The 27,991-nt window shown below is 52.6% G+C and overlaps 1 protein-coding gene across 2 annotated transcripts; it reads right to left on the bottom strand.

The window, feature by feature from the left end:
- Positions 1 to 81: 81 nt before the first annotated feature.
- On the bottom strand, positions 82 to 27,620 carry SLC66A2 (solute carrier family 66 member 2; the record flags this gene model as incomplete). 2 transcript variants are annotated; one of them, XM_080714761.1, is made up of 5 exons in its annotated part: positions 82 to 289; positions 6,281 to 6,497; positions 15,915 to 15,968; positions 22,791 to 22,924; positions 27,418 to 27,620. In XM_080714761.1, 5 exons carry the CDS (start codon positions 27,618 to 27,620, stop codon positions 82 to 84), a joined length of 816 nt encoding a protein of 271 aa, XP_080570887.1. The 2 variants fall into 2 exon arrangements, with proteins under 2 accessions (XP_080570887.1, XP_080570888.1); XM_080714762.1 differs by lacking the exon at positions 15,915 to 15,968.
- Between the last annotated feature and the right edge of the window lie 371 nt (positions 27,621 to 27,991).

Raw genomic sequence — 27,991 nt, 5'->3', positions numbered from 1 at the left:
CGTGGGCTGCCCTCCCTGACGAGGTGCACAGGTGGCTGCTCGGTGCAGCAGCTGGGTCACTCGTCGTCTTCCCTGGACACCTCAGAGGGCCTTGGCACTGGCGGGGTGTGCAGCATGGGGCACTGGCTTCTGGGGGTGGCGGGAGAAGGCATAGGCCTGCCCCAGGATGGCCAAGTCTACCAGCACCTGCAGCAGGCCGCAGACAGAGAACTGCAGGGGTGCGCTGTTGAGCAGGAAGTAGGCCGTCTTGAAGGTATCACCGCTTGTCCACATGAGGACCATCTTGAGGCTGCAGAGACACAGAGGACAGTGGGCAGTGACAGGGACACCTAGGGATTTCAGCAGCATGACCCAGGAGGACAGAGTGTCCAGAAGTGTGACCCAAGAGGATGGGAATTGGGTATCCAGCAGTGTGACCCAGGAGGATGGGGACAGAGTGTCTAGCAGTGTGACCCAGGAGGACAGAGGATGAGGATGCCCAGGAAGTCCAGCAGCATGACCCAAGACAGAAACAGGGAGGCCAGCAGAATGACCCAGGAGGACAGCGGCAGGGCGTCCAGCAATATGGCCCGGGAAGATGGGGACACTCTAGGAGGCCGGCAGTGTGGCCCAGGCCAGGGGACACACTGTGGCCTGTTGAGAGATGGAACCAGGTGTGGCCTGGGCTGGTTGTCCTGCCTGCTGCAGAGCTGGCATGGACATCCATGACCAGGGCATGGAGATCCGTGGCACAGCCAACCGGTTCCCACAGCTGCACATACATGCTGCACACTCACTGCACGGCCTCAAAACACTGAGGGGGCTGCATGGCCCCGTTAGCAGAGGCTGGTGATTAACTTAGTGCCACTCTCTAAGTGGGCACAGGATCCCGAGGCTTTACTCCAAAGTGGGGAAGGGTGGGTCAAGGGGAGCAGGACATGTAGCTGCATCAGGCACAGGAGCACTGCCCAGCTCAGCCCGTGGAGGCCGAAGTCCAGCCCACCAAGGCCTCAGACCAAGCTGTGTGACTCAGGGTGGGGTGGAGAGGAGGAGCCGCAGGCCAGGCTCACCCCCAGGGGCTCCTCACCAGGAGCCGCCACCATGTTGGGCCCCATATTTTAGATCATTATTTCCCCCAGACAATAATAAATAAGTTCCGGTCATTCCACACACAGGGCTTTCCAGGATCCTTCACCCTTGGTGCCATCTGCATGGCTGAGGAGTGTGCCCCACTGATTCTGCTGCCCAGTGCCTCCTAAGGGAGCTGGGGCTCTGCCTGTGGCAAGCCGCACCCAGAGGAAGTCCCTTGTCCTGGAAGGGGGCCAGTGGACCAGGTTTCGGCCGAGAGCCACGTGCAGGGCAGGTGCCTCCTCTGGGCAGACCGCCCTGGGGCAGCAGCGTGGGCAGGAGGGCATGGGCACTTCCGGGCCCAGGTTTTCTTCCTCCGGCTGGTGGCTAGGATGGTGGCAGCTCCTGTACCACCCCTTTCGATGCCTCTCGGCCAGCCATCACTGTGCCAACCGGGGCTCTCACCACCTCACTCTTGGCTCCGGCATTCCCTCTAAGGGCTGCCAGATCACTGCTTCTAAGACACCTCTCTCCTCCACTCATTCTGCACAGCCATGGGGCACGCCTCCCCCAGGCCCAGGAGACAGCCACCTTCACCAGGGCTCAGATGCCTTCCCACCCTGGCCCACACAGGCACGCATCCACACCCACACCCAGCTGGCGATGAGGGACAAGAAACCTCAAGTCCACCTTGGGCCCTGGGCTTAGCAAAGAGCCCTTAGGCCAGAAGAGAGAGAAAATGGACCCACTGGACCCATCAAAGTCACAATCTTATGCTGCAGCTGGGCTTGGGAGGCTGAGACAGGAGGATCATCCAGGTTCAAAGCCAGCCTACTTAGTGAGGCTCTCAGCAACTTAGTGAGATCCTGTTTCCAAATAAAATATAAAAAATAGATCTAGGAGTATAACGTGGCAGTAGAAAGCCCCTGGGTTTCATCCCCAGTACTACAGAAAGAAAAAAAGAAAAAAAAAAAGAATAAAAAATAGGCTGGGGGAGCCGGGCATGGTGGTGCACACTTGTAATACCAGCATTTGGGAGGCTGAGACAGGAGGATCTGGGTTCTCGGCCAGCCCTAGCTACTTAGTGAGGGCCTTTGCGCACCCCTTAGTGAGACCTTGTTTCAAAATAAAGAATAAAAAAAAAAGGTCAGGCGTGGTGGCGCACGCTTGTAATCCCCGCACTTGGGAGGCAGAGACAGGAGGATCGCGCAGGTTCGAAGCCAGCCGCACTGGCTTAAGAGACCCTGTTTCCAAATAATATAAAAATATGTCTAGGAGTGTAGCCCAGAGGTAGAAGGGTTTCCAGGAACCCCAGTACCACCAATAAATAAATAAATAAATAAATAAATAAATAGAATAAAATAAATAAAGAAAATAGGGCTGGGGGTATATCTCAGAGGTAGAAAGCCCCTGGGTTCAAATCCCAGTAACACACACACACACACACACACACACACACACACACACACACACTCCTTATTCTGTGAAGGGTTCTATCACAAAAACAAGACAACCCACATAATCACAGAATAAGGGAAAATATTTGTAAATCATGTACTTGATAAGTAGAACACCCCTAGGCTCAACCCCCAGCACTCCACACACACATGCGCAGGCTACAAGTCATTTTAAGAACGTCCCAAGGCTGAACTCCTGCTTGCTCCAGCCCTCCCGACCTGTGTGCACCATGCTGGCTCAGTTGTCTGCGCACAGCACCTCCACCTTCCACTCAAGATCTAGCAGGCTCATGTTAACTGCACAGAAGACTGTGAGGGTGAAGAGGACATGGCCCAGAGGAGACATGCTCTGCCTTCCCAGAGGGGAACCCACAGAGACTGCTGCGGAGCTGAATGCAGGCTAGGAGAGCCCAGGGTCCAGCTGACTCAGCACAGCAGCCAGGAGGGTGCGCAGGTGTCCTGGGAGTTGGCTCCCCACAGCCGGGGCAGCCTGAATCTGCTCGGCTCCCCATCCTGCACATCTCCTTGGAGAACGCATCCCGGGCCCTGCAGCGGGCACCTGCCCCTCCTCGATCATCTCCCTGTTCTGAATTTCTGATGCCTTCCCTAGCATGCTCCTTCCCCATGCTTCAGTAATAACCAGTTCCACTGTTGAAGGTCGCTGAATGCTCAGCCCCCTCTTATCTTTGACACCCACTCCCTCTCTCCAATAATTACTTGTTAGGGAACAGTCTTCAAATCTAGTAAAACCTGGAGGAATAAAAATGCAAATATCCACACAGAAACTGCCTTTCAGGGCTTGCTGCATTAATTAGTAAAGCTTAAAAAACTTCAATATTTCTTATCATTTTGTCCCAAACTCAAAACCACATATTAAAAAAAAAAGGAAAATCATTCAAAATACCTCTGGCAATTGCTCCAAGGTAGAAAAAGTATGTGTGCATTGGTGGGTGTGCATGGGGGCAAGAGTGTGCATGTGAGGCTCTCAGTGCACACCCGTATGTTTGTGTGTGCACACTCATCTGTAAATGTGTGTGGGCCCAAGTGCATGCCTGTGCGTGCATGTAGGTATGTGTGCACATTACCTGCACGCATGTGGTGGTATGTCTCTGGGTACATATGCATGTCTGCATAGGAAGACGTGTGCACGTAGGCACAGGATCTATCTACATGTGGACCCTGGTGCATGTGTGCCTGCTGGGAGGCTCACGCTGGGCCAGGCCCTGGCTCTTCCGTGCTCCTGGTTGGTCTCTATAAGTGCTTATGCATGTGCACACGTTTTTGTTGTTGGGTTTTGTGTGTTCTGCAGTACTAGGGATTGAACTCAGGGGCATTCTACCTCTTGAGCTATACCCCCAGCCCTATTTTTTATTATTTATTTTGAAGCAAGGTCTCACTAAGTTGCAGAGGCCACGCTAAGTAGCTGAGGCTGGCTGTGAAATGGTGATCCTCCTGTCTCAGCCTCTCAAGTACTGGGATTACAAGAGTGTGCCACCATGCCCAGCTGCACACACATTTTTTTTGTGTGTGTGTGTGTGGTACTGGGGGTGGAACCCAGGGGCTTTTCTACCTCCCAGCTACACTCCCAGACCTATTTTATACTTTATTTTGAAACAGGGTCTCACTAGGTTGTAGAGGCCTCACTAAGTAGCTGAGGCTGGCTGCGAAATGGTGATCCTTCTGTATCAGCCTCCCAAGTGCTGGGATTACAAGAGTGTGCCACCATGTCTGGCTGCACACGTATTTTAAACATATCATTTTGCTGGGCATGGTGGCGCGCTTGTAATCCCAGCATTCGGGAGGCTGAGACTGGAGGATTGCAGTTTGAGGACAGCCTCAGCTACTTAGTGAGGCTCTCTGCAACTTAGTGAGACCCTGTTTCAAAATAAAGAATAAAAAATACAGCAGAGGATGCAGTTCGGAGGTCAAATGCCTCTGGGTTCCATTCCCAAATCCGCAAAAAAAAAATCACTTTTTCATGTGTAGTAGTAGGGATTAAACATAGGGGAGTTCTGCCTCTGAGCCACACTCCCAAGCCTATTTTATTTTTTAGTTTGAAACAGCATCTCACTAGGTTGCTGGGAGTCTCACTACATTGTCGGGGCTGTCCTGGAACCTTCAATCCTCCTGTCTCTCCTGTCTCAGCCTCCCAAATCCTGAGATTACAAGCATGAGCCACCACACTGGCTTAAATACATCATTTTTAACCCAAAGCTGAAAACACCTATAATCAAACTCCTGTTCAGAAACCATCTCCCACAGTGGCTTTGGGAGGCACCAATCCCAGCAGACCTGTAGGTACCACACACTCCATCTAGAGAAGGTCAGTCAAGTGGGAACCTGAGACATCACCTTGAGCTTCCTGGCAGGCAACCTGACAAGTGTGCAGGGGTGCATGGAGAGGATGTGTCTGAGCCATTCAGGGCCTGCTGGAGCCCAAAACGGGCCTGAGGGCAGCACGTGAGACCTGGCCAGGACGGGGTGTGGACTGCACTTGGAGACTGCAGGAGTTGACACAGTGGGACAGAGGCTGCCCAACAGGCAGCCCGCACCTGCACCCCTCTCCACGTCTGCCCCTGCAGTCACTCCTCAGCCTTCAGCTCCTGGCACCTAGGGCCGGGGCTCAGAACACTTCTTGGATCCAGAGGGAAAGATGCCAGAATTCACCCCTGACCCCTAGCTGATGCTAAGAGCTTGGCCAGAACCAAGGTGGATGCGGGTCTGAGCAGCGGTGACTGCGTCTCAGGGTCCTGTGTCAAGGAGAACGGATCCACCTAAGCCGCATCCCCCAGCTGCGGATGTGATCTCTCCAACACACACTGGGACTGGCTGAGCAACAGCACAGTGCGGGGCCTCTCTTCTGCAGTCTGCAGTGAGCAGCCAGGGGCAAGGAAGCACTGGGCGCAGGCCGCTGCCTCTGGGAACGGGTGGGCGAGGATTCCCACATTCTCCCCGGCTGGGGTGGATGCTAAGCATGCAACCTGGCCTATACAGGACACCTGCTTTCCTCCCAGGGTCAGCCGTAGCCCATGGAAACAGTCCCTCAAGTGGGTTTTGCCAGGGAACACTCACCTGTCCTGCTCCGAGCAGGCAAGGTGCTCTATGAGCCCCTCACAGCAGGGAGGGCCTCCCACTCTCCCAGCTTCTGCACAGAGGCCATCACCAGCAGAGCCCAGGAGCCCAGGGAAAAATCCACTCAACCCCCTTTAGCCTAGCCATCTTCTCGGCAAGAAAAGATATGATGGTCTTGAGGTGCCAGAATCCACATGGGACGACATCTCCAAAATGGGGCGGAGGACTCTCAGTGAGAAGAGGGGTTCTTAGTGAGGACGGGGTGCTGGGCAGCAGCTGTGCCTCTCCCATGCCCTCTAGGGGTTTATAGAGAGCGTTTCTCCTGTCTCCTGTGGGAATCACCTGTGCCCACTGCAGCCTGTAGGCCTTAGTCCTGCGAGCGCTCAGCACTCTCTGCTGGTCCTGACTGCATCTCACCAACCTCTGCCCCACAGGTCAGCGCCAGGGGTTGTGCTGCTGGGTCATGGCGCCCACTGGAGATGGCCGATCCTGCTTACCCTTCCTTTACCCTGTGGGCCCATCCTGGCCCACCACCTCTGCACTGGCAACTGCTCCTCAGCCTCAAAGCCTCCAGGGCTCTGTAGGTACTGAGCATTCCTAAGGGGTGGGAGCCTCAGCAGAGCCCCAGCGGGCACCCGGACACATGTGCATGGATACGTCCGCCATGTCCCACAGCCCGGGTCACCTCCCTGTGGGCACCCTACCTCATGCCCTCAGTGGAGCGGTGGAGGTGGTTGCGGTACAGTTGTGGCACGCCCAGCATGGCCTCGGTCAGCACAGCCAGGAAGCCCAGCGTCTCCACAAACAGAGCCGAGTCGATGGACAGGTAGGTGACGTAGCCCGCCACGCCCGTGAAGGCCAGGACACACTGCACGTAATCTGCGAAGCTGCTCCAGTGCCAGAAGTGCTGAGGGTCGAAGTCTGGGTGGGAGGGAGAGAGGGAGACCTCAGCTGGGTGAGCAGGAGCATCCAGGTGGAGACCGGGGAGGTGTGGCCAGCTAGTGCCAGTGAGGGAGAGGGCAACCGACAGGTGGTCAGCAGAGGGAGAGGTGATCGGGTCAAGCACTTTGAGGAGTGAGTTAGTCAGGTCACTGTGAGGAGAGAGGTGAGTGGGTCACGGTCAGTGGGGAGACGGGAGCTGCAGGGTTCCCGATCTAACCACTCCTGGTAGCACCTATTAAGGCTACAAACACTGCTAAGGCCCTCTCACTCCTTCTTTAATGTTTGGAGGCAGCATAGAGCACGGGTGGTACCATGGACTCAGGACCCAACTTCAGAGCTTCACCTCCGATGACCTTGGGTTAATCAGCCATGTATGTCCTGTTTTATCACCGGCTAGGTGATGTCTTTGGTGGAAACCCTGTACATTTGTAAGCGTTCAGAAAATTAGCAAATTAAACAACACTTTTGCAGATAAGGATGTAGGACATCACACAGGTCCAACTCTGAGGTTGATCTTCCTCCCTGCTCTCCGGCTCAGTCTCCAAGGGCCTCCTCCTGACCACTACACCACCCCAGGGGAAGGGCCTTTGCTTTTTCCAGCTGCACTCTGGGGACCGGGTCCATGGCCTCTCCCCTCTTCTCACCAAGAACTTCAGAAGTTAAGCAAAGTCCTAGTGGAACGAATTTCTGTTCTGGACATGAAGGACAGAAGTTGGCTGTAGGGTGCCATCAGCACTTCCCATGTGGACGGCCAAGGCAAGGTCAGGGCAGCCCACCAGTGGGGTCACAGTCCCTCCAGACAGCTGTCATCCCAGAGGCCAAGAGCAAGCTCAAAGGAGCTGGCGTTCAATGCGGGCCCAGCACCTGGGTGCACCTCCTGGGGGTGCACAGACCTAAGAAAGCTCTTCTGGAATGGTTTAATGATCTACAGCACGAACATCGCCTAGAGCTCCCCTTGATTCTCTATGACTTGCAACAACACAAAGACAAGCCACTTAATTTAAAAACAGGTAGAGTCTGAATAGACATTTCTGCAAGGAAGACAGACAAGCAGCCAAGAGGCATAGGAAAGGGCAATCGGCATCCTTAGGTGTGCCAGGAGCGCAAGTCCAGGAGCCTCCCTGAAGAGCAGACTTCTAAAGCCAGGGCCCGCCCTTGCTGATGGGCCCCTCCAAGCACAGAGAGGCCTCAGCTTCAGGGATCATCAAAGCACTCAGGGGGAACTGTACCACTCTCCCCCAAGCACTGCCACTGCCCTAGAGGGGTGCTCCCCACCTGGAAGGGATATTTTCCTATGGCTAAACTATACCTCCAGAGAGCTGAGCTTAAGAAAGATAAGCACAATTAGCTGGGCACGGTGGCACATGCTTATAATCCCAGTACTTGGGAGGATCACAGGTTCACAGCCAGCCTCAGCAACTTAGTGAGGCCCTGTTTCAAAATAAAAAGATAAGCCGGGCGTTGGTGGCTCAGGCTTGTAATCCCCGTGCTTGGGAGGCGGAGACAGGAGGATTGCGCAGGTTCGAAGCCAGCCTCTCTAGCTTAAGAGACTCTGTTTCCAAATAAAATATATATATATAAAAATAGGTCTGGGAGTGTAGTCCAGAGGTAGACAGGTTTCCAGGAACCCCAGTACCACAATAAATAAATAAGTAAATTAATTAATTAATTATAAAAAGATAAAATACAGCTAGGAGCTCTGAGGTATAAACAAACAAAAAACACAAAATAAGCTGGGCATGTTGGTACAGGCCTATAATCCTAGTACGTAAGAGGCTTAAACAGGAGGATTATTAGGTTTGAGGACAGCCTCAACTACTTATCAAGCCTCTTAGCAATCTAGCAAGACCCTGTTTCAAAACAAAAAATAAAAAGGGCTGGAGATGTAGGTTGGAGGTAGAATATCCCTGGGCTCAATCTCCTGTCTGTCTGTCTCTGCCTCTATCTCTGTTACACACACACACACACACACACACTCTCTCTCTCTCTCTCTCTCTCTCTCTCTCTCTCTCTCTCTCTCCTTCCCAACCCAGTACAATAAATCATTCTTTCAGAGGGCAGGCATCTCAGTTGAAAGATCACAGAGGTGGCTGGTCACTGCCAGAGAGCACGCCCTCAACCAGCTGCACAGGTGTCTTCTGTGTCCACCTGGCCACTGTGGCCGGCATAGCTGCAGGACCTCAGGTGTTGAAGGCTGGGCTCTGCCGGACGGCCTGGCACACAGATGGGGCAGGGTCTCTACGGTTCACCCCATCATTCTGCAACAGCTCCTGCAAGTTGGATGTCCAGGGGGTCTCTGCCTTTGCACAGAGGCTCTATGGAACCAAGAAGGCTAGGGCTGGGCCCAGTTACCCCGGGAGCCCTCAGCCCACAACTCTGTGGCCTGTCTGCAACAAGGATGAGACCACAAAAGCTCCTTGCAGTCAGTTCTGGTAAACTGAGGTCAGGGTCTCCTGGTTTCCTGTTCAGTCCCAAGAAGGACTGAACAGGACTCTCAGCCCCTCCCCAAGTCATCAGGAAAAGAAAAAAATCCAAGTCCAAGCAGGAGTTTCTGACCCTCAGGCTGATTCTTGCTGCTGAAACAGGGACAGCCCTCCAAGGACAGCCAACCAGGGATAGCCCTCCAGGGATGGCCTTCCAAGCACAGCCCTCCAAGGACAGCCCTCCAGGGATAGCCCTCCAAGGACAGCCCTCTGAGGACACCCCCTCCAGGGACAGCCCTCCAGGGACAGCCCACCAGGGACAGCCCTCCAAGGACAGCCCTCCCTCTCCAGGGATAGCCCTCCAAGCACAGCCCTCCAGGGACAGCCCTCCAAGGACAGCCCTCCAGGGACAGCCCTCCAGGACCAGGATAATTCTACAGGAGCAGCTCTTAATTGAGCAGGTTACTACACACAATCCCAAAAGGCCCATGTGCACCCTCATGTGGCCGGTTCAGGCCAGTGCAGGCAGAGTCCTGCCTGCTGCTCCAGAGAAGCAAGCGGAGAACAGAACTTGTCCCTGCGGGACTGTGGGCAGAGCAGGGCTCTCTCCTCAGCCCAGCCCCTGTCCAGTGACAGCTTCACAGTGTCTAAGAGGTGAAGGACAGACAGCGGGGGGCGGGGGGGGGGCTCAGCCTGGCCTCTGGACTTGGCAGCACGCTCTCAGAAGAGCCTGTGTTCCTAGAGGCACCGGAAGCCCCACTGCCCGTGGCATGGCAGCTCTGTCTCAGGGGTAGAAGAGGCCTGGGAATCCTGCCAGCACCCCACTGGTGCCCATTCCACAGGTGCCTGGACACAGGGAGGCTGGTGACCACTGAGGGACTGCCCTGCAAAAAGCACCTAGTACTAGACTCCACCCACACCAGGGTGAAGAGGGCCCATAGTGAGCTGCTGGGTGTGGAGCTGGAAAGGACAGGGCATCCTCAGAAGGCAACGAGCAGCTCCACTCGACAAGCGAGGGCACCCCCAAGGCGGGCACGTTCCTCTCCAGCTCACCAAGCAGGCCTGCAGCCAACACCTGCCAAGTCCTCCAAGAGGGTGTCCATACCCACACAGAGGCCCACTCCTCTTGTGGCATGGCCATGACCCTGGGTGCTATGCACTCAAGCACAGGGAACCCACCTCTTAACCCATGGACCTTGGGGTGCATGGAGGGGAGCTCAGGACAGAACTACTGAAATCCCGACCGCCGAGTCAATTCCTGGGGCATCACAGGTAGCACCTCGGTGAGGCTACAGGGAGCTGTTTATGTGCACTCTGCTAGGGCCACAGACCACAGCTCTCAGCACTCTGCGTGAGGGCGTAGTGAGGGGGAATCCATCTTCCTTTCCTAGTCTTAAGCCAACCAAGAAGAGACGGGTAACCAGACACTTCCAAGCCTCCTAGCGAGGTGGTGAGGCTGCAGGGCAGGAGTGGTGCAACTCTCTGCAAAGAAGACAGCTCAGCAGCCTCAAAAGATCACTCCAGCCAGGGAAGGAGAACTGGATAGGACCAAAGCCTCCTGCTGCTGACCAGCAAATCGCAACACCGCAAGGCTTCAGCCATCGGAAATCACCATGTGAACGGCCCCTCTTCTCCAGACCCCATGCCCTTCCAGACAGCCTTGACAGGAGCACTTTCCCTCCCTCCCCCGGTCCAGCCAGCACACAGTGGTGTTGAGTGGAGGCTCGGCTGGTGAGAGCACATCCCTGCTCCACACTGCTGCTGACGACAAGCTGAAACAACGCTGTGAAAAAGAACACAAAAAACTTCACCCACTTCTTTTCCCTCCCTTTCCTTCTTTCTTCCTTCCTACCTTTCTTTCTTGCTTTCTTTCTTTTTCTTTTTTTCTTTTCCTTTTTTCTGAGATGGGGTCTTGCTTTATTTCCCAGGCTGGCCTTGGAACTCCTGGGTCACACGGTCCTCCTGCCTCAGCCTCAGGAGTACTGGGACTATAGGTGCGCACCACCATGCCTGGCTTGCTTTCAACTTTTAGGTGAGTTCCTATAAACCCTTCCACATGTGGCTCCCATGCTGGCCATGTAGTTTCTGCAGGGCAGTGCTGTCGAGTATTTGCTGCACCTGGAATCTGTCCAGGTCATCTGAGAGTCAGAGACAGTTAAATAACCACCCCAGGCCACTTGCCCTGAGGGTCCTGGGCCAGATGCCAAAGTCAGAGACATCAACCATGCACAGCACTGAGCAACAAGGGCCGGTAGGAGTTTGCACATATGGAGTGGGTATGCTGAGGAGAGAAGGGGGCGGGAGCAGCAGAGACTGCAGCCAATACTTCCCCAGGAGAAAGTACTGATCCACACAGTCAGGAGTACAGTTAGCCCCACGCATGGCAGACAAACACTGACCCACACTCTGACACTTTGGTGTAAACGCTGGCGCCCAGAACAAGGACAAACTCTTGACAGCTGCAAGAGAAAAATGATATTTCACATAGAAGGAAACCTAGCAAGATCAAGTAAGCACTTCCTCACCAGAACCAGGAGCCCAGCGGCAGTGGGGTGGCATTCAGAGTGCTGAGGAGGACTGCCAGCCACAATCCATGCCCAGCACAACCTCCTTCCCAAACGGGGCAGAACAGACTTCCCCAGATGAAGAGCGCAGGAGCGGGTGCCAGAGCAGACTCAGCTGGTGGGGACACTCGTGGAACTCTGCTCGGAGCGAGTGACACCAGCATAACAGATAGCACAGGAGAGAGATCCAGACAGGCAGGTCATCGGGCAGGTCATCAGGGAAGAACTCGGAACAGGCTTCTTCTTACACCCGGCTCAAAGGCACTGCAGGAAGGGGCCCACATGCGTTATTCTGAGGCCGTCAGCGGGCACCAGACCTGGCAACAGCACTCCTGCAGGCCAAAGCTGCTCAGGAGGAAGGAGGAGACCGCACACAGCACTCAACCACAGGCAAGTGGGCCACCTCCCCAGACACCTTGCTCCTTTGCCCCCACACCTCAGAAAGACACTCAGAACGACATCGTTAGGTTCCAACATGCAGAGCGCCGTGGGGACTCATCTGACACCACAGAAGGGAGGAAGAAACGGAACCACACAGGAGTGAAGTCTCCACAGCTCAGCCAAAGTCATCACTATGCCCTGAAGCAGAATCTGGTAAGCGAAAATGCACACTGTCCACCTCAGGGTAACTACTGGGAAAATAGCTCTCAACATACACTTTTAAAGTCATTAAAGCCGGGCGTGGTGGCGCACACTTCAAATCCCAGTACTTGGGAGGCTAAGACAGGAGGACCGCACAGGTTCAAAGCCAGCCTCAGCTACTTAGTGGGACCCTGTTTCCAAATAAATTATAAATAGGTCTGGGAGTATGGCCCAGAGGTAGAAAGCCTCTGGGTTCCACCCCCAGAACCACACACACACACACACACACACACACACACACACAAAGTCATTAAAGGAAGCTGGGCACAGTGGCACATGCCTGTGACCCCACTGTTTCTGCTGAGACAGAAGGATGGCGGGTCTGAGGCCAACATGCACAGCAACTTAGTGAGATCTTGTTTCAAAAAACAAACAAAAAAAAAAAACCTAAGCTGGGGTGTAGCTCAGAAGTAAAATGTCCCTGGGTTCAATCCCCAATACTAAAAGAAAAAACAGTCACTTAACACAAAAGCAAGCTGTAAGGAGCATCAGTGGGTGGGGAGACTTGGGGCACGCAGACCAGAAGCAAGACGGCAGGCATGAACCCAAACATAGCAAAGTTATGTGTGTGGCAGACAACCAGCTCTGAGGGCAGGACGGCCAGAACAGTTCTAAAGACATGCTCTCTACAGACTAACTAGATTCAGGGATAACAAAGGAGTTAAAAGAATAGGAAGTGCGGGATGTCCTCAGTGTAGAGCACCTGCCCAGCACGAGAGACCCTGGGTTGGATCCCTAGAACTGCCACAGAATGAAGGAACGAACATACACCAGTAAAGAGCACTCACAGAGACCTGCAGCAGCCTACGGATATCAGAAAAGGCTTAAGAAATACTAGAGACAGACATTTCATAATGATGAAGAGACCACTCCAGCAGAAAGACACACACCCCTGACAACCACACCCCAGGACACACAGAGTAAAAACCGACAGGAACAAAACTTAAAAATGACTGGAGACTTCTGGCCAGCTTTTGTTGGGGACGTAACAATCAGGCAGTGAATACTTAGGGAAGGGGAGACTGGGCGGTACCATGAAGCAACCTAACAGTGCTCACCTCGCTGGGCTGGGCGGGGGCAAGCCCTCTCCACTTTCCTCCTGTTCTCCAGGAGAGACCACACCGGGCCTCACGGGTCTCAGGCGCCTCAGCTAGGAAAGGCTGCTTAGCAGTAATAGACAGAAACTTGATAAATTCACAAATAGGAGGAGGAAGTTACAGCATACTGCTAAATAATAAATGGGTCAAAGAAGAAACCTTGAAGAAAATACTTTAATAGAGGGAGAATAAACCACAGGCCATGGGGTGAGGCTCTGGCACTGCTCAGAGAGACTGTAGCTATCACTATCTACATCTTGGAGGAGGAGAGAAAAATGGCATGCCAATCTGCCAGACTGCCACCTACAAACTAGAAAAGGAGCAAACTAAGCCCAGAGCAAGCAAAGAAAATAAACAGTAAATATTAGAGTAGAATTAAATAAGCTACAAAATAGAAAACCAACAGAGAAAAACCAACAAAACCTAAAACGTTGAAAAGATCAATTAAGTTAACAAACCTGCCGGGCGTGGTGGTGCACGCCATAAACCCAGCACGTGGGAGGCTAAGACAGGAGGATCGCAGGTGCAAAGCCAGCCTCAGCTACTTCAGGATGCTCTGTGCCCAAATTGAAAAAAAAAAAAAAATAGGGCTGTGGGTGTATCTTAGAGGTAGAATGCCACTGGGTTCAATCTCCAGCACCATACACTAAATAAACAAGCAAACCTTTAGCCAGAGTGACAAAAAAATAAAGAAGGCTTAAATGACTGAAGTCAAGAAAAAAGAGAGATGGTGACTCATGACATCACAGAAATAAAAAGGACTCACAGGAATAAAACTATACACCAGCAAATTCGCTAACTCTGATGACATGAACAGACTCCAGCCACCAAAGGGACAGAGACAGAAGCCAGAGTGGATTTAATTAAGATGGGATTTGTGATTTACCCTCTCACAGAGAAAAGCCCAGGCCCAGATGGCTCCACTGGACGGCAGTCCGAATATCTGGAGGAGCTGACATTGATTGATGCTTTCACAGGCTCTTAAAAAATGGGGAAAGCGTTCCTAACTTATTTTATAAGGCCAATATTATCCCAATCCTAAAATAAAAGTCATCATAAGAAAACTATAGACCAGTACTTTTTTTTTTATCAATATGGACTCAAAAAATCCTCAACATGATACTAGCAAACAGCATCTAGCAACAAATAAAAAGTGTTAGAAACCAGGCGTGGTGGCGCATGCTTGTAATCCTAGCACTTGGGAGGCTGGGACAGGAGGATCACCAGGCCAGGTTCGAAACCAGCCTCAGCTACTTAGTGAGGCTCTCAGCAACATGGTGAAACTCTGTTTCCAAATAAAATATAAAATAGGTCTGGGAGTGTAGCCCAGAGGTAGAAAAGCCCCTGGGTTCCATCCCCAGCACCACAAAAATTTAAAAAAAGTGTTAGACACCACAACAAATGGGACTTATCTCAAGAATGAAATGGGGCATTCAACATGCAAAAATCAGTCAACGTCATACCATAACAGGATAGAAAACAACTGCCCATGATCATCTCCAGATACAGGGAAATATCCAGCAAACTCCAGGGCTATGTCATGACTAAAAACACACATACAGCCAGGTGTGGTGGTGCACACATGTAATGCCCGCACTTGGGAGGCGGAGACAGGAGGATCACGCAGGCTCGAAACAAGCCTTGCTGGCTTAAGAGACCCTGTTTACAAATAAAATATAAAATAGGACTGGGAGAGCCGGGCGTGGTGGCGCACGCTTGTAATCCCAGCATTCGGGAGGCTGAGACCGGAGGATTGCAGTTTGCAGACAGCCTCAGCTACTTACTGAGGCCCTCTGCAATTCAGTGAGACCTGGTTTCAAAATAAAGAACAAAAAATAGGGCAGGGGGTGTAGCTCAGAGGTCGAATGCCCCGGGTTCCATCCCCAGACCCGCAAAAATAAACAAACAAATAAATAAATAAATACAATAAAATAGGTCTGTGAGTGTAGCCTGGAGGTAGAAGGGTTCCATCCCAGTACCACCACACACACACACACATGCACACATGCATGCACATACACACATGTGCACACACACACACAAACACACATACAAAACTCTGAACAGCAAGGGATCCCCTCACACTACTAAAGGGCACTTTGTGGAAACCTGTAACTGCCAAGACCAAAGGCCTCACTGATGTGGAGAACAAGAGGAGCCTGTCTGGTCAGCACACCTCGCCAAGGGGATTAGGCAAGACACGGAGAGCCGCCCGGACAGGAAGAAGTCAGCCCTTCTCTGTTCAGAGTGACCACACAGCACATCCCAGAAATCCAGGAAGCAGTAGCCACAGTTGAGAGTTACAAAACACACCAATAGGTAAAAATCAATTTAATTTCTACAAAGTAGCAGTAAACAATTCAGGATGGAATTAAGGAAATAACTCCATTTACAACAGCATCAAAAAGGACTGGATAGTCTGAAATACATTTAACTAAGGAAGTCTAAAATTTGTAATCCAAACCTTCCTTCCTCCCTCCTCCCTCTCTCCTTCCCCTTTCTCCTTCTCAGCCTGCTCCTTCCTCCTGCCTCCCTCCCCAGCCTGCAGGTGAAGCCTGGCCCTGGGGAGGAAGCGCAGGTGGGGCAGGTGGGGCGGATGGAGGCAGGATAGAGCCAGGGGCGAGCGCAATCCACGCCTCTGGGGGGGGGGGCTGCCAGCGGGGTACATACCCAGATAGGATCGCCTGGGGGGCACTTTGAGTTCTTCATCCTTACTGTCTGCAGCTACATTTAAAAGAGAGAGAAAGAAACAGAAAGACAGAGAAGACAAAACAGACGAGTTTTAACACTGATAAGCTGTTTCCCAGCCCTTTTTGCATTTCTTTAAAAAAAAAAAAGGAACAGAACGGACAAGATTTCATTTCTGTGCATTAGAAAATTCGCCTTCTAAAGGCCTCTCTTCCAACACCCTAAGAACATGTACAGGGTGAGGGGGGACATGGGGCCAACTCTGAAGGTTACCACCTGCTCGCTTCACCTCTGGAGGCAGAGCAGCAGGTCCCTAGCTCAGTGGGGCCCAAGCTGTGGCTGAGCATGCCTGGCCCAGGGCCAAAAGACTCCCACAAGCTGCTTAATAAAACTGTCCAGGCACCTGTGGAAACATGTCCACTACCAGGGGACAGCTGGCTCAACATGCAAGGCTGCCAGGATGCCCGAAATAACAGGTCACACTCAACACGCCTGGGTGAGCAGCCAGGCCACCTCCAAGGTTCTGCAGCCAGGGTGCCTCCGGGGCTCCACAGAGCCCTCCTGGAATTCCAACAGAAGAGGCTGAAGTGTAGGTGGGATGGAGCTTGTCCTGCCCAGGGCACTGTGGCCTCCCATGAAAGTGGAAAATCACAAGTAAACAGCTAAAAGCAAATATTGGGCGACCTCTGTACCTGGACATGCAGCAGGTGCTGTCAAGGCCACGTGTGGCAAGCCAGTGCCAAGTCTGACCTTTGCAGAGCAAACACACCCCAAGAAGCATGGCCTCTCCACCCCTCCTCAGGGCTCCAGGGCATGGATTGAGGCCAGTTCCCCACTCACTGAGACCTCTTCTAAAGGTCAAGATCTACAAAAGGGAGCAGGGAGAGAACAAGCTAAAACATTCTAGCACAGCATGTGGCCAGGGCAAGGGCCCAGAACAGAAGGCGGAGTCAGCAGGGTACTCAGGACAGAGAGGCACAGCCCAAGCTGGACACCCCTGGGCACGTCTCAAGGTCCTGCCTGTACAGCCAGGTGATCGAGTCCTTATTTGAGAGCATGTGTGTAGGACCTGGGAAATGTTTCCATGTCTTTCCACATCTCCATGCTGAGCAGGTCCCTAGGAGGTACTGGGGATCCAGATGTGGCTGTGGTTATGTCTGCTCCCACCCTCCCCAGAGCCTCAAAGCTCCCCACCTAGTGTGTCTGTGCCCTCCCCCTGGACTGTGGAGGGGCTGTGACCAACCCAGTCCACAGAAGTGATGCTAAGTGGCTTCATGACTAGGATCACAGGTTCGCAGCCAGCCTCAGTTACTTAGTGAGGCCCTCTGCAACTTAATGAAACCCTGTTTCAAAATAAAAAATACAAAATAGCGAGCCCAAGTGTGGTGGTGCACGGTTGGTGGTGCATGCTTGGAATTCCCTGCGTTTGGGAGGCTGAGACAGGAGGATCACGCAGGTTCAAAGCCAGCCTCACTGGCTTAAGAGACCCTGTTTCCAAAAATAAAATAGGTCTGGGAGTGTAGCCCAGAAGGGCTTCCAGGAACCCCAGTACCACCAAAAAAATAGGGTTGGGGTGTAGCTGGGAGGTAGAATGCCTCTGGGTTGAATCCCCAGTACCGCACACACACAAAATCAAACCTGCTTAAGTCAATGCAGTCAACACAATGCAAAAAGGTCATCATAGCAAGATGCTAGGATGCCAGCGATGAAGGCTGACAGAGAGAGACCTGCTTTTCTCCATAAAGCATGCCCCTGGAAAGCGGGGTGAGGAGCTGGGAGGTCCTCAGCCCACGGGCAGCAGCTCACAGATGACCAGACACCAGGCAGCCCCTAACGAGTGATGGATCCAGCATGGGCTTCATGAGCCCACACACCAGGCACTTCCCAGACCTGTGCCTCCTGCCAGAGGAGCACAGCCACCCACGGAACCAGAACCACACCTGGGTGGACCAGCCTTCCACCCAATTAGAGCACAATGTCCCACGGAACCAGGACCACACCTGGATGGACCAGCCTTCGACCCAATTAGAACACAGCCATCCCACGGAACCAGAACCACACCTGGGTGGACCAGCCCACAACCCACTTAGAACATGGTGCCCCATGGAACCAGAACCACAACTTCAACCCAATTCCCTTTTAAAAATTTTACAGGATATTTCGAAGACAAGAAAACATGAACTACCACAAGTGCCATCAGCAGAATCTGGACTGAGCCCACCTCCAACAGCAGGGCCTTGCACCCCAGAACCTGATGAAGACCCTAAAGAATCCCCTGGAGGACTGTGGAGACACAGGCCCTGGGGCTGCAGTACCCACTCAGCTCCAGGAGGGTCTGTGTTCCAATGTGCCTGCAGGAACAGCTCAGAGGGGTGCAGCAGGGACCCAGGAGCCAGCAGACTAACCCTAGCTCACCCCAGACCCCTGTACAAGAAGGGGGCTGCAGAAGCTATGGATCAAAAATATGTAATTTGAAAAACAAACCAAAAACACATCAACCAAAAATAACTGATAAAACCCTGTCAATCGTCACAAGTGGCCTGTGCCTAGATTCTGATTCCAGGAAGCAAGTGGCCAAAAATTTAGGAAACACCCAAGACAATTGGAATTCCATACACAAAAAGGTCCTGGGTGACTCAAATTAGGTTTCTTATGAGTGGCACCTTACAGGGTATTTTCAAAGTTCTTTTCTTCCCGAGATTCATCTGAAGCAAACCCTACAAATACAAAGGTGTCTGGATTCCTTGAAGAACTGCAAGAACTTTGGATAAAAAAGGCACAGCTTTCAATTGTACCTTGTGAATGTTTGGAATTCTCCATAATAAAAAGAAAATGAAAAACAAAAAACACACCCAGGGTCAGGACCAGGAAGTTCCCAGCCTGCAGCAGGGGCGTGGTGGCCTTGGGAGGAGGCCCCCAGCTGCCCCCTCCTGAGCTCTCCCCCAGCCCAGCCCACCCCTAGAAGCACAAAGCTCTCCACTCTGGCAGGGGCAAGGGAAAATCTCAGTGGAATGAGCTGGGGTTTTTTGTTTTGTGTTTTGCAGTACTGGGGATGGAACCCAGGGGCATTCTACCTTCGAGTTACACCCCCAGCCCTATTTTTTATTCTTTTGTTCTTTTAGTTTGAAACAGGGTCTCACTAAATTATGGAGGGCCTAAGTAGCTGAGGCTGGCCATGAACCTCGTTCCTCCTGTCACAGCCTCCCAAATGCTGGGATTACAAGTGTGTGCCACCACACCCAGCTGTAAGAGAAAAAACTTTAAAAAGTGTATCAAAATGTTTTAAGTAGCTCTGGAGTGCCATCTACCTTACATTCCTTGGCCTTCCCAAAATGCCTACCATGAGCACACACTCTGTGTCTTCTTTATAGTCAAACAACAAATTATACATTTAATTTTTAAATCAAACCTGCCTTTTTACTTAAGTTTCTTTAATCTTGTGAATTCAATTGGTGAACTTCAAAACCCAAAAAGAACACTGAAATATGGCTATTCAAAATCTCTTTGAAGCTGGGCGTGGTGGTGCATGCCTGTAATCCCAGCATTCGGGAGGCCTAGACTGGAGGATCATGATTTGCAGACAGCCTCAGTTACTTACTGAGGCCCTCTGCAACTCAGTGAGACCTGGTTTCAAAATAAAGAATAAAAAATAGGGAAGGGGGTATAGCTCGGAGGTCAAATGCCCCTGAGTTCTATCCCAGACCTGCAAAAAAAAAAAAAAAAAAAAATCTCTTTGTAAACTGGGAGTGGTGGCACATGCCTGTAAGCCCAATACTTGGTAGACTGAGTCAGGAAGATCACAGGTTAGAGGAGACTCTCAAGCAACTTATTGAGGCTCTATTATAAAATAAAAGCCAGGCATGGTGGTGCATATCTGTAATACTAGTACTTGAGAGGCTGAGACAGGAAGATCGCAAGTTCAAGGGCAGCCTCAATAACTTAGTGAGAGTCTGTTTCAAAAATAAAATAGGAGCCCGGTGTGGTGGTGATGCACACTTGTAATCCTAGCATTTGGGAGGCTGAGACCAGAGACCACAGGAGGATCGCAGTTCGCAGACAGCCTCAACTACTCAATGAGGCCCTCTGCAACTTAGTGAGACCCTGTTTCAAAATAAAGAATAAAAATTAGGTCAGGGGGTGTAGCTTGGAGATGGAATGCCCCTGGGTTCCATCCCCAGACCCGCAAAAAATAAAATAATAAAATAAAATAGAGTTGGAGGTAGAATGCCTCTGGGTTCAATCTTCAGTACCAAAATAAATAAATAAATAAATAAATAAATAGATAAATGAGGGCTGGGTGTGTAGCTCAGAGGCAGAACACCCCTGGATTCCATCCCCAGTACTGAAAAACAAAACAGGTGTGTGTGTGTGTTACTGGGGGTGGAACCCAGGGGCTTTTCTACCTCTAGGCTATATTCCCACACCTACTTTATACTTTATTTGGAAACAGGGTCTCACTAAGTTGCTGAGAGCCTAAGTAGCTGAGACTGGCTTCAAACCTGTACAATCCTTCCGTTTCAGCCTCCCAAGCGCTAGGATTACAAGTATGCACCACAACACCTGGCTAAAACAGTCTCTTCATGAATTCTTCTTATGCTCATGACCCACATCTCCTGAGGCACCATCTGAGCATGCTCATTCTTGGGGTGACCCTTGAGAGTGTGGCTAGCACCAACAATCATCTTGCTTCGGCATAGAGCTGCTGGCAGCGGTGCAAGGGGCCGCAGCACCCACAGGACAGGGGTCCTGGCGTCCAGAGCAGTGGCCTGAGATGCTTGGTTTTCCCATCCCTTCCCCTTCTGGTAGATGGGGGAAAATGGGCCCACACATTCCGTTAAAGCTGCCCTTGGGATTACGCCCAGCCTGTGTCTTAACAAAGGAGACCTGAAACTGCGTAAATGTAAACTGGGTCCAATGCTAGAACTGCTAAGGAGATGACCCTCCAGAGTCCTTCTCAGACTGCATGGTGGGCCCAGCCCATGGCTTAGGAGAGGCTTTGGGGCCCCACAGGAAGCCTGGTGCTCAGGAGGCAGAGGGTCCCACAGTCTCTTGAAGACTAGATTAGGCCCACATGGGTGATCCAGGGCAACCTCCCATCTCAAAGTCAGCCTTAGCCACATCTGCAGGGTCCTTTGCCACACAAGGCTCCCAGTGACAGGGACATCTCTGGGAGAAAAGAAATGCACATCACAGGACACGCTACAAATCCCAATTCCAAACCCTTGCCCTGGTCATTGGGATCCACTCTCTCAATTCTAAGTGAATGGAAGAGAAATACTTCTTTGGAATGATTTACATAGAATAACAGTTATCTACAGATATATCTGGCCACCAGGAAACAGGAGGTCTGCTCAGGAGCCCAACGGCCCTTGCCTTCACCTGCACCTGACAGGAAACTAGAAATAAGGAGTGTAGGGCACAGGTTCCAGAAAGAAATGCCAGCTCTAAGTCCACCAGCTGCCTGAGGCCCACAACCCACGGCAGCTGATGTCCATCATGGGTCACTACCAGAGCTGATCCACAGCTTCAAACAAGGTCACAGAACCTGTTCTCATGCATACAGCCCAGGAGCACAGACTCCAGGCAGGTCATCTGCTGTCTTGGGCACACCATCCCTCAGCCTCAGGCATTCCTTCAGGAGGACACACAGGAGCTCCCGGGCCCTCAGCCAGCCAGTGTCCTGGCCTTTGGAGGCCGAGACTTGCCAGGCACAGGTGAAGGGCGAAGCTGTACAAGAAGGAAGTCAAGACCGGAGCTAACACAGCGTTCAACCGCTTAAAACCCTGCTCCTGGGCAGGACCAGCAGCTCAGTCAGCGCCAGCTCTGGTGTGATTTAAACCCAGTCACAACAGGAGGGCAGAGAACAGATACTCAGAGAAGAGGAGAGATAGTGACTTTAAAGGCCCAGGCTGCTCATCAGAGACTGAGCCGTGACCATCTCATACCCCATTCACCGTACTCTAAACACACACAAGAAGGGAGAGAGAAGGCCCTGTCGATGGGAAGGAAATAATGACCAGGAATGAAAACGCAGGGCACCAACTCCCCGGCAAGACTCCAACCCCAGCCTAAAACTAGGAACTCTGGGGAAGAGGTTCTCTACGCAGCTGATGAGATGGAACACACACACAACCAAAGGGCATGCTGTCTTAGATTCAATAATTAGAAGAAAAACAAAAGGCTTTAATCCTCCAGCACAGGAAAAGCCTGCCAGCCTGCACACCCAAATACAGAGCAAATACAGATTAGCAGGAATCTTGTAAAGGAGAAGGCAAGAACAGGGAGAAGTACTTGCTATTTTCTGAGCTGCCAAAAGTCAAGAGGCGGTGTGTGCGAGGCATGTGCTGTGTGTAATTGGTCCTGTCTAGGTTATAATCCTGCAGACCCCACAGCTCCTGCTCAAACTCCCCAGACAAAGGCATCTCCTGAGCCCACCAAAGATGACTCTGGATGTACATTTAACACAATGCCTGAGAGAGACATGGCTATGAGTAAAGCGGGCAGGTGGGAGGGAGAGACAAGGCACACACAGACTCAGAGATCAAGTGCCTTCCAGGACTGTCTCTGCACACCACAGAGCCAGGCCGCAGGCGGAGGTGCACTGTGGTTCTGATCCGGCATCAGCACCTGACGACCACAGCACAGAGGCTGGGAGGACCTGAATCCCAGGGAAGAGACTCTGCTGTGCAGCTGCTTGATGCTACAGTATGTTTAGTCCACAGGAACAAACTGCCATTACAGACACTGTCATTTGGCAAAGTGAAAGTTGCTTAGATAACACTAAAGTGGCTCTTACTTCACCAGATGTACAGGAGACAAGCCTATTGATGGGTTCAGTAGAAGTGGTGAGTCACCAACCTGCAAAGGAGCGGCGTTTGATGTTCAGCTCGTTGGCCACACGGACCTCAGTGCACAGCCTCAGCATCAGCAGCATGGTCAGGATCATGATGATGCTCTGCCACAGGAGCGGCGACTCGAAGTGCCTTCCAAACCTGGGGAGGTAAAGAGACCCGAGTCTGGAGGGAAGCCAGACACCAGGCCCTGCCAGCACTGCCCGGGCCCTACTCCCCAGCCAGGTGGAGCACCGCATTGGCAGAGGAAGCCCTGGCTAACACTGCAGCCCAGCATTGCCACCTCGTCTCCCAGGCTCCGTGAGGCTGGTCGAGCCAAGAGAACAGGGACACTGAGCACCAGAGCCAGGGAGGCTTTTCCAAATGCAGCATCCTCTCTCCAAAGACTCTGGACTGGTCACAGATCCTCACTCAAGACAGGTACTGGTATGGGAGGGGGCCACAGCAGGGCCCAGGTGTCGAGCCCCTTCATACAGATGCCCAGCCTCAGCCAGACAAGACGCATTCTCCAGCCCAGTGTCAGTGGGGGAACAAGGGCCGACACCAACACAAACCACAGCTGAAGGTACCCCAGGTCTCCATGCCCACCTGCCTTCCTCCCCGCCTTCTCCCCAGCTGCAGCTCCACCTGCCTGTTTCCCACCAGTGTTGAGCATTCCACCAACTCTGCCACAGCCCCTGGAGGGCAGAACCTCAACCCAGGGACTGTGGGACCAGGGCCCATTTGTAGACCACCAGAACACCTGGGGCGAAGACAGGCAGGTGCAGCTCCCATCTCCAAAGCCAAGCTGAAGGGACAGGTCCTTCATAAGCCCCACCCTAACCTGGTAGCTCTGGAACAGGGATCAGCTAGAACTGGCCTCAGAGTTTGGCCTGGAAGGTATTTCCAAGACTTTAACCAGGGGTCAGCGCACCAAATTCCAGAAAAGCAAGTGGCAGTCTGCAGAGCACCAGAGGGCCAGCTCAGGATGTACATGGCCAAGGGCTGGTCCCTGCCCTCCCAAGCTAGCCCCCAGTAGGAGCATGACCTTTATCAACACAGACAGGCCCAGCAGAATGTCCCTCTAAGGTGAAAGTACCCTGAAGTCTTGAGGATATAAAGTCACCACCCCCTGAACCCTGACAGGCAACAAACCAAAACCCCTCCATGCACAAAACTCAGTGGTGACACTTTTGCCAGAAATTTGTAAGACAAAATTGGATGCAGCCTGGTCTCCTGGCCCTCAAAGAGTGGACCAGAAAGATCTGTGTACTCCTCAGGGAAAAAGTTGCCCTGTAAATGGAAGGAACTGGCCCTTGATTCACAGAGTGCCACTAGGTGACTTCTGCAACCCCTCTTCAGGATCAGAGTGAATTCAGAATGTTGCTGCCTCTGGATACAGTGTTCTCATTCTCTGGATACAGTGTTTTCATTCTTATAGCTACAAGAGTCTACAAGAGATGGCAGAGGCTGTCAGAGCCTGCACCCCACTGGCCCCACCAGGACAGGACCTGAGAACTTTGTCAGTGAGCACCTGAGACTCTGGCACCATACTCTGCAGCCCAACCTCCCACTAACCCACCCCAGCCCCCTTCATTCCTCTCTGTTATCACAGCCTGGAAACCCTAGTTAATTAGGATGGAGTGGCCCACAAACACCAAATCCCGCACACTGGCATTTCATGGAGTGTGATCTGCTGAATACTAGTTTTGCTAAATGCCAAATATTTTAAGAAGGGCATGATAGTTAACATAGGTCTCAGAAACCCCAAGTGTGTGTGTGTGTGTGTGTGTGTGTGTGTGTGTATGTGCATATATATATATATATATATATATATATATATATATATATATATATATTCCTCCTCCTGCATAGCTACTAAGCACTGAGAAGCTGTGCCCCAAATCCCCAGTGGGGTATGGACACTTCCTGGCTGGTAGCTCTGAGTTCTGCATTCCGGCCAGCTCTGAGAAACTGCTGAAGACACAACTCCACCACCGTCCTAACTGGCGCCAGTCTCACCTGGAGCCTGCCACAGCCCCAAGGGGCTCTCCCATCTACTCCACCCCACCAGTGTGTGCAAGTGGGGGGGTGTGTATGAGGAGGAGGCACAAACTCCGTGGCTTCTGGCCATGCCCAGCATGTGGGAAACCCTTAAGAGCCTGTGAAATTGAAGAGGCTGCTGACCTGGTGCCTAGAGGAGGCACCTGGGCTAGGGGAGACAAGGAGGTCTAGGGAGAGGGATAAAGGTCACTGTGCAGCCCTGATGCAGCACCCTGGACACCCCGAAGTCTATAGGCTTCACTCGTGAAGGCCAGGAAGGCATAGCCCAGCCCGAGACGCCAGGAAGGGGCCACAACCCTGTGCCCCTTCAACACACTGCCTTCTGAAACTTGGGAATCACACATGAAGAACACACAGAGCCACAGAGCTCTGAGTGGCCAGGACAGTTTGGGATGTGGGTTCTAAAGAAGAGACCACCTGGACAGGCTGGGCATCCACAGGAGGTGGGACCCTCGGGAAGCACTCAAGGGCCTCAGAGGCCCGGAGGAAAGGCAAGCTGACCAGGTCCAGCACACCTTAACCTGGAAGCACCGACAGTAGTCGCAGACAGCACAGGACACTAGCCTCCCTTCCGAGGCTCCAGATCAGGCATTCTGGTGTATGTGAGTTTTTTGTTTTTGGGGGGCAGGTTTGTACTGGGGATTGAACCCAGGGACATTCTACCTCCCAGATATACCCTTGCCCCCTTTTTTAAATTTTTAAATAGGGTTTCACTAAATTGTTAAGGCTCAGGCTGGCCTTAAACCTGTGGTCCTCCTGTCACAACCTCCCAAGTGCTAGGATTATAGGCATGCACCTCCATGCCTAGCTAGATATTTAATATTCTTTTAAAATTTTGAAAAATAGACCGGGAAGAAGCCTCTAAGTGGAATTTTTTCTCATATGGCAATCCAACTTCAGGCAGTTCTACACTGTTTAGGAGAAAACTTATTCCACAACTCTAAAGATAAGAATGACTTCCTTTAGAGCTCAACCATGGATCCTGGGCTGGACTGCGAAGCCTGGCCTGGAGTCTGTGCCCCGCCCCTGTGTACACAAAGTAAACAAGGGCTTTGGACACAATTATATTTGGGGCCTGCTTCCATTGACCCTTAGACTTAATTAAGGTCACTTTAGTACACCCAGCCCCCATCACATGGCAGCCAAGGGCCTGTACCCTCAGTCAGGGGCTTAAGAGAAAGAAGGATGAATCTTTGAAATGTATTTTCTCCAACTTTGGTAAAATAAAAATGAGAACAGTGGTCCTCGCTTATAATCCTTGTACCTGGGAGGCTGAAACAGGAGGATCATGGTTTGCAGCCAGCTTCCACTACTTAGTGAAGCCCTCTACAAATTGGTGAGACCCCGTTTCAAAATAAAGAATACAAAACAGGGCTGGGGGTGTGGCTAAGAAGTATGCCCTAGGCTCAATCCCCAGTACTAGGAGAAAAAAGAGAGAGAACATTTGGAACTCCTGAGAAGTAGCCTGGCCCAGAGATAAAGCTGAAGGTGTCCAAGGTTTCTGCTGTGACAGCCTTCTCCCGGGGGAGGCCAACTCCCTCACCCACCTTTCAACAGTCCCAGGCAAGGGACCGTCAGCGGGTGCCGGGAGGGGGCAGAACAAAGGGGCAGAGAAGCTGCAGTCGTTAAGGGAACACTCACACAGGCACAGTTTCTTTTTAAATATAATTTATAAATAATACCTCAACAAGGTTGATTAGATGCTGATTCGTTTAAAAAATAAAAAAAAGTCAAATATGTCCTCTCCAGTTGACTGGCCTCACGAAGGAAGGCTTCCTATCTGCACGGAGACCTGGGGACAGTCCAGAAGGGAAACTTCCAGACCTTTGTGACAGTAGAATGCAGCCATGATATCTCTCGTTTCCTTTGAAAACTCTCTAAATTATGTCTGCTTCAACAAGGGTTAAAACTATTTTCAACTTCCTTAACAGAACAGGAATGACAATAAGAGGAAGTAGGCCTGGGAGGAGCCAGAAGTCTCCAAGGAGGGCTTATCCAGAAAGCCAGACTTCCTATCTGAGAAACAAACCCACCAAAGCTGGGTGCGGCTGTGCAGCCAGTGATGCTGACACTTGAGAGGCTGAGACAGGAGGCTCAAGGCCAGCCTCGCCAACGTGGTGAGGCCCTCTGCAATTTGGTGAGGCTGTTTCAAACTAAAATAGGGCTGGGAGTCTAGCTCAGAGGTAGAATGGACGGAGTTTAATCCCCAGTACCACCACCAATAATAACAACGACAGCAGTCGCAGTAACAAGCACCGCCCCAGGGGCAGTGAGGAGGGCCAGGCCCTCTCTCCCTCTGGTTCCAGCTGAGGTTTTTCCACACCCTCCCTCTTCCCACTGCAAATGTCAGGGGCCAGCCCTAACACGTGCCCGAGAGGCCCCCAGAAGGCAGTCCGGGGTGCGAGGCAGGCCTGGAGACTATTTGAGAGTCGGCTCCGGCATTTCCAGTGAAGTCTCCATTCTGAGAACTTGGTGACCGCTGCGCCCCCCAGCTGGCCAGCTCGAATGGGCGCCTGGGGAAGAAGACCCTCCACCCTGCCACAGGAGACAGCCTCTCTGCCAGCGCTCCCGGCCAGGCGAGCCCGGCTTACCAGAAGAGTATCCGCAAAATGTTGGCCACCAGGAGCACCAGGCACACGTGGGTGGAGAAGCCGTCCGCGTTCTGCGTCCTCCGGATGTCCCTGTACTGCGGGATGTAGGGCACCACGCCCCCGAAGACCATGGCCCCCGCGGCCCCCCAGGAGGCCAGCTGGTGCAGCGGGCCCAGCAGCCAGTCCAGGCCCTCGGCCGCCATGCCGAGCCCGGCCCCGCTGGCCAGCCGCGCTGTCCGGCCCGGAGCCGCCGGTCACCTCCACATGGCCCCGCCGTCCTCGCCGCCCGCGCCTGGCACCGGAGGAGAGAGAAGCCTGGTGGGCGGCGCTGACCGCCCGAGCCCAGCGGCCGGCCAGCACCAGCGCCCGGGCCGGAGCCGACGCCGCGAGCCGGGGGCGGGGAGGGCGGGGAGGGCGGGGGCCGGGCGGGGCTGCTGGCCAGCGCGGCCCTCGGCCGCCCGCGCCCCTTACCAGACGCCGTCCGTCCGTCCGCCCGCCCGCCCGCCCGCACGTCGCGATGCCCCCGCCCTCCCCGGCGGCGCCTCCGGGTCCTAGCGCGCGCCCGAGGCCTGGC

The sequence above is a fragment of the Muscardinus avellanarius genome, assembly GCF_963383645.1.
Source record: "Muscardinus avellanarius genome assembly, chromosome: 17".
In the NCBI taxonomy this organism is placed as follows: Eukaryota; Metazoa; Chordata; class Mammalia; order Rodentia; family Gliridae; genus Muscardinus; species Muscardinus avellanarius.
Note: the sequence above shows the minus strand (reverse complement) of the source record. Positions and strands in the feature narration are given on the sequence as shown.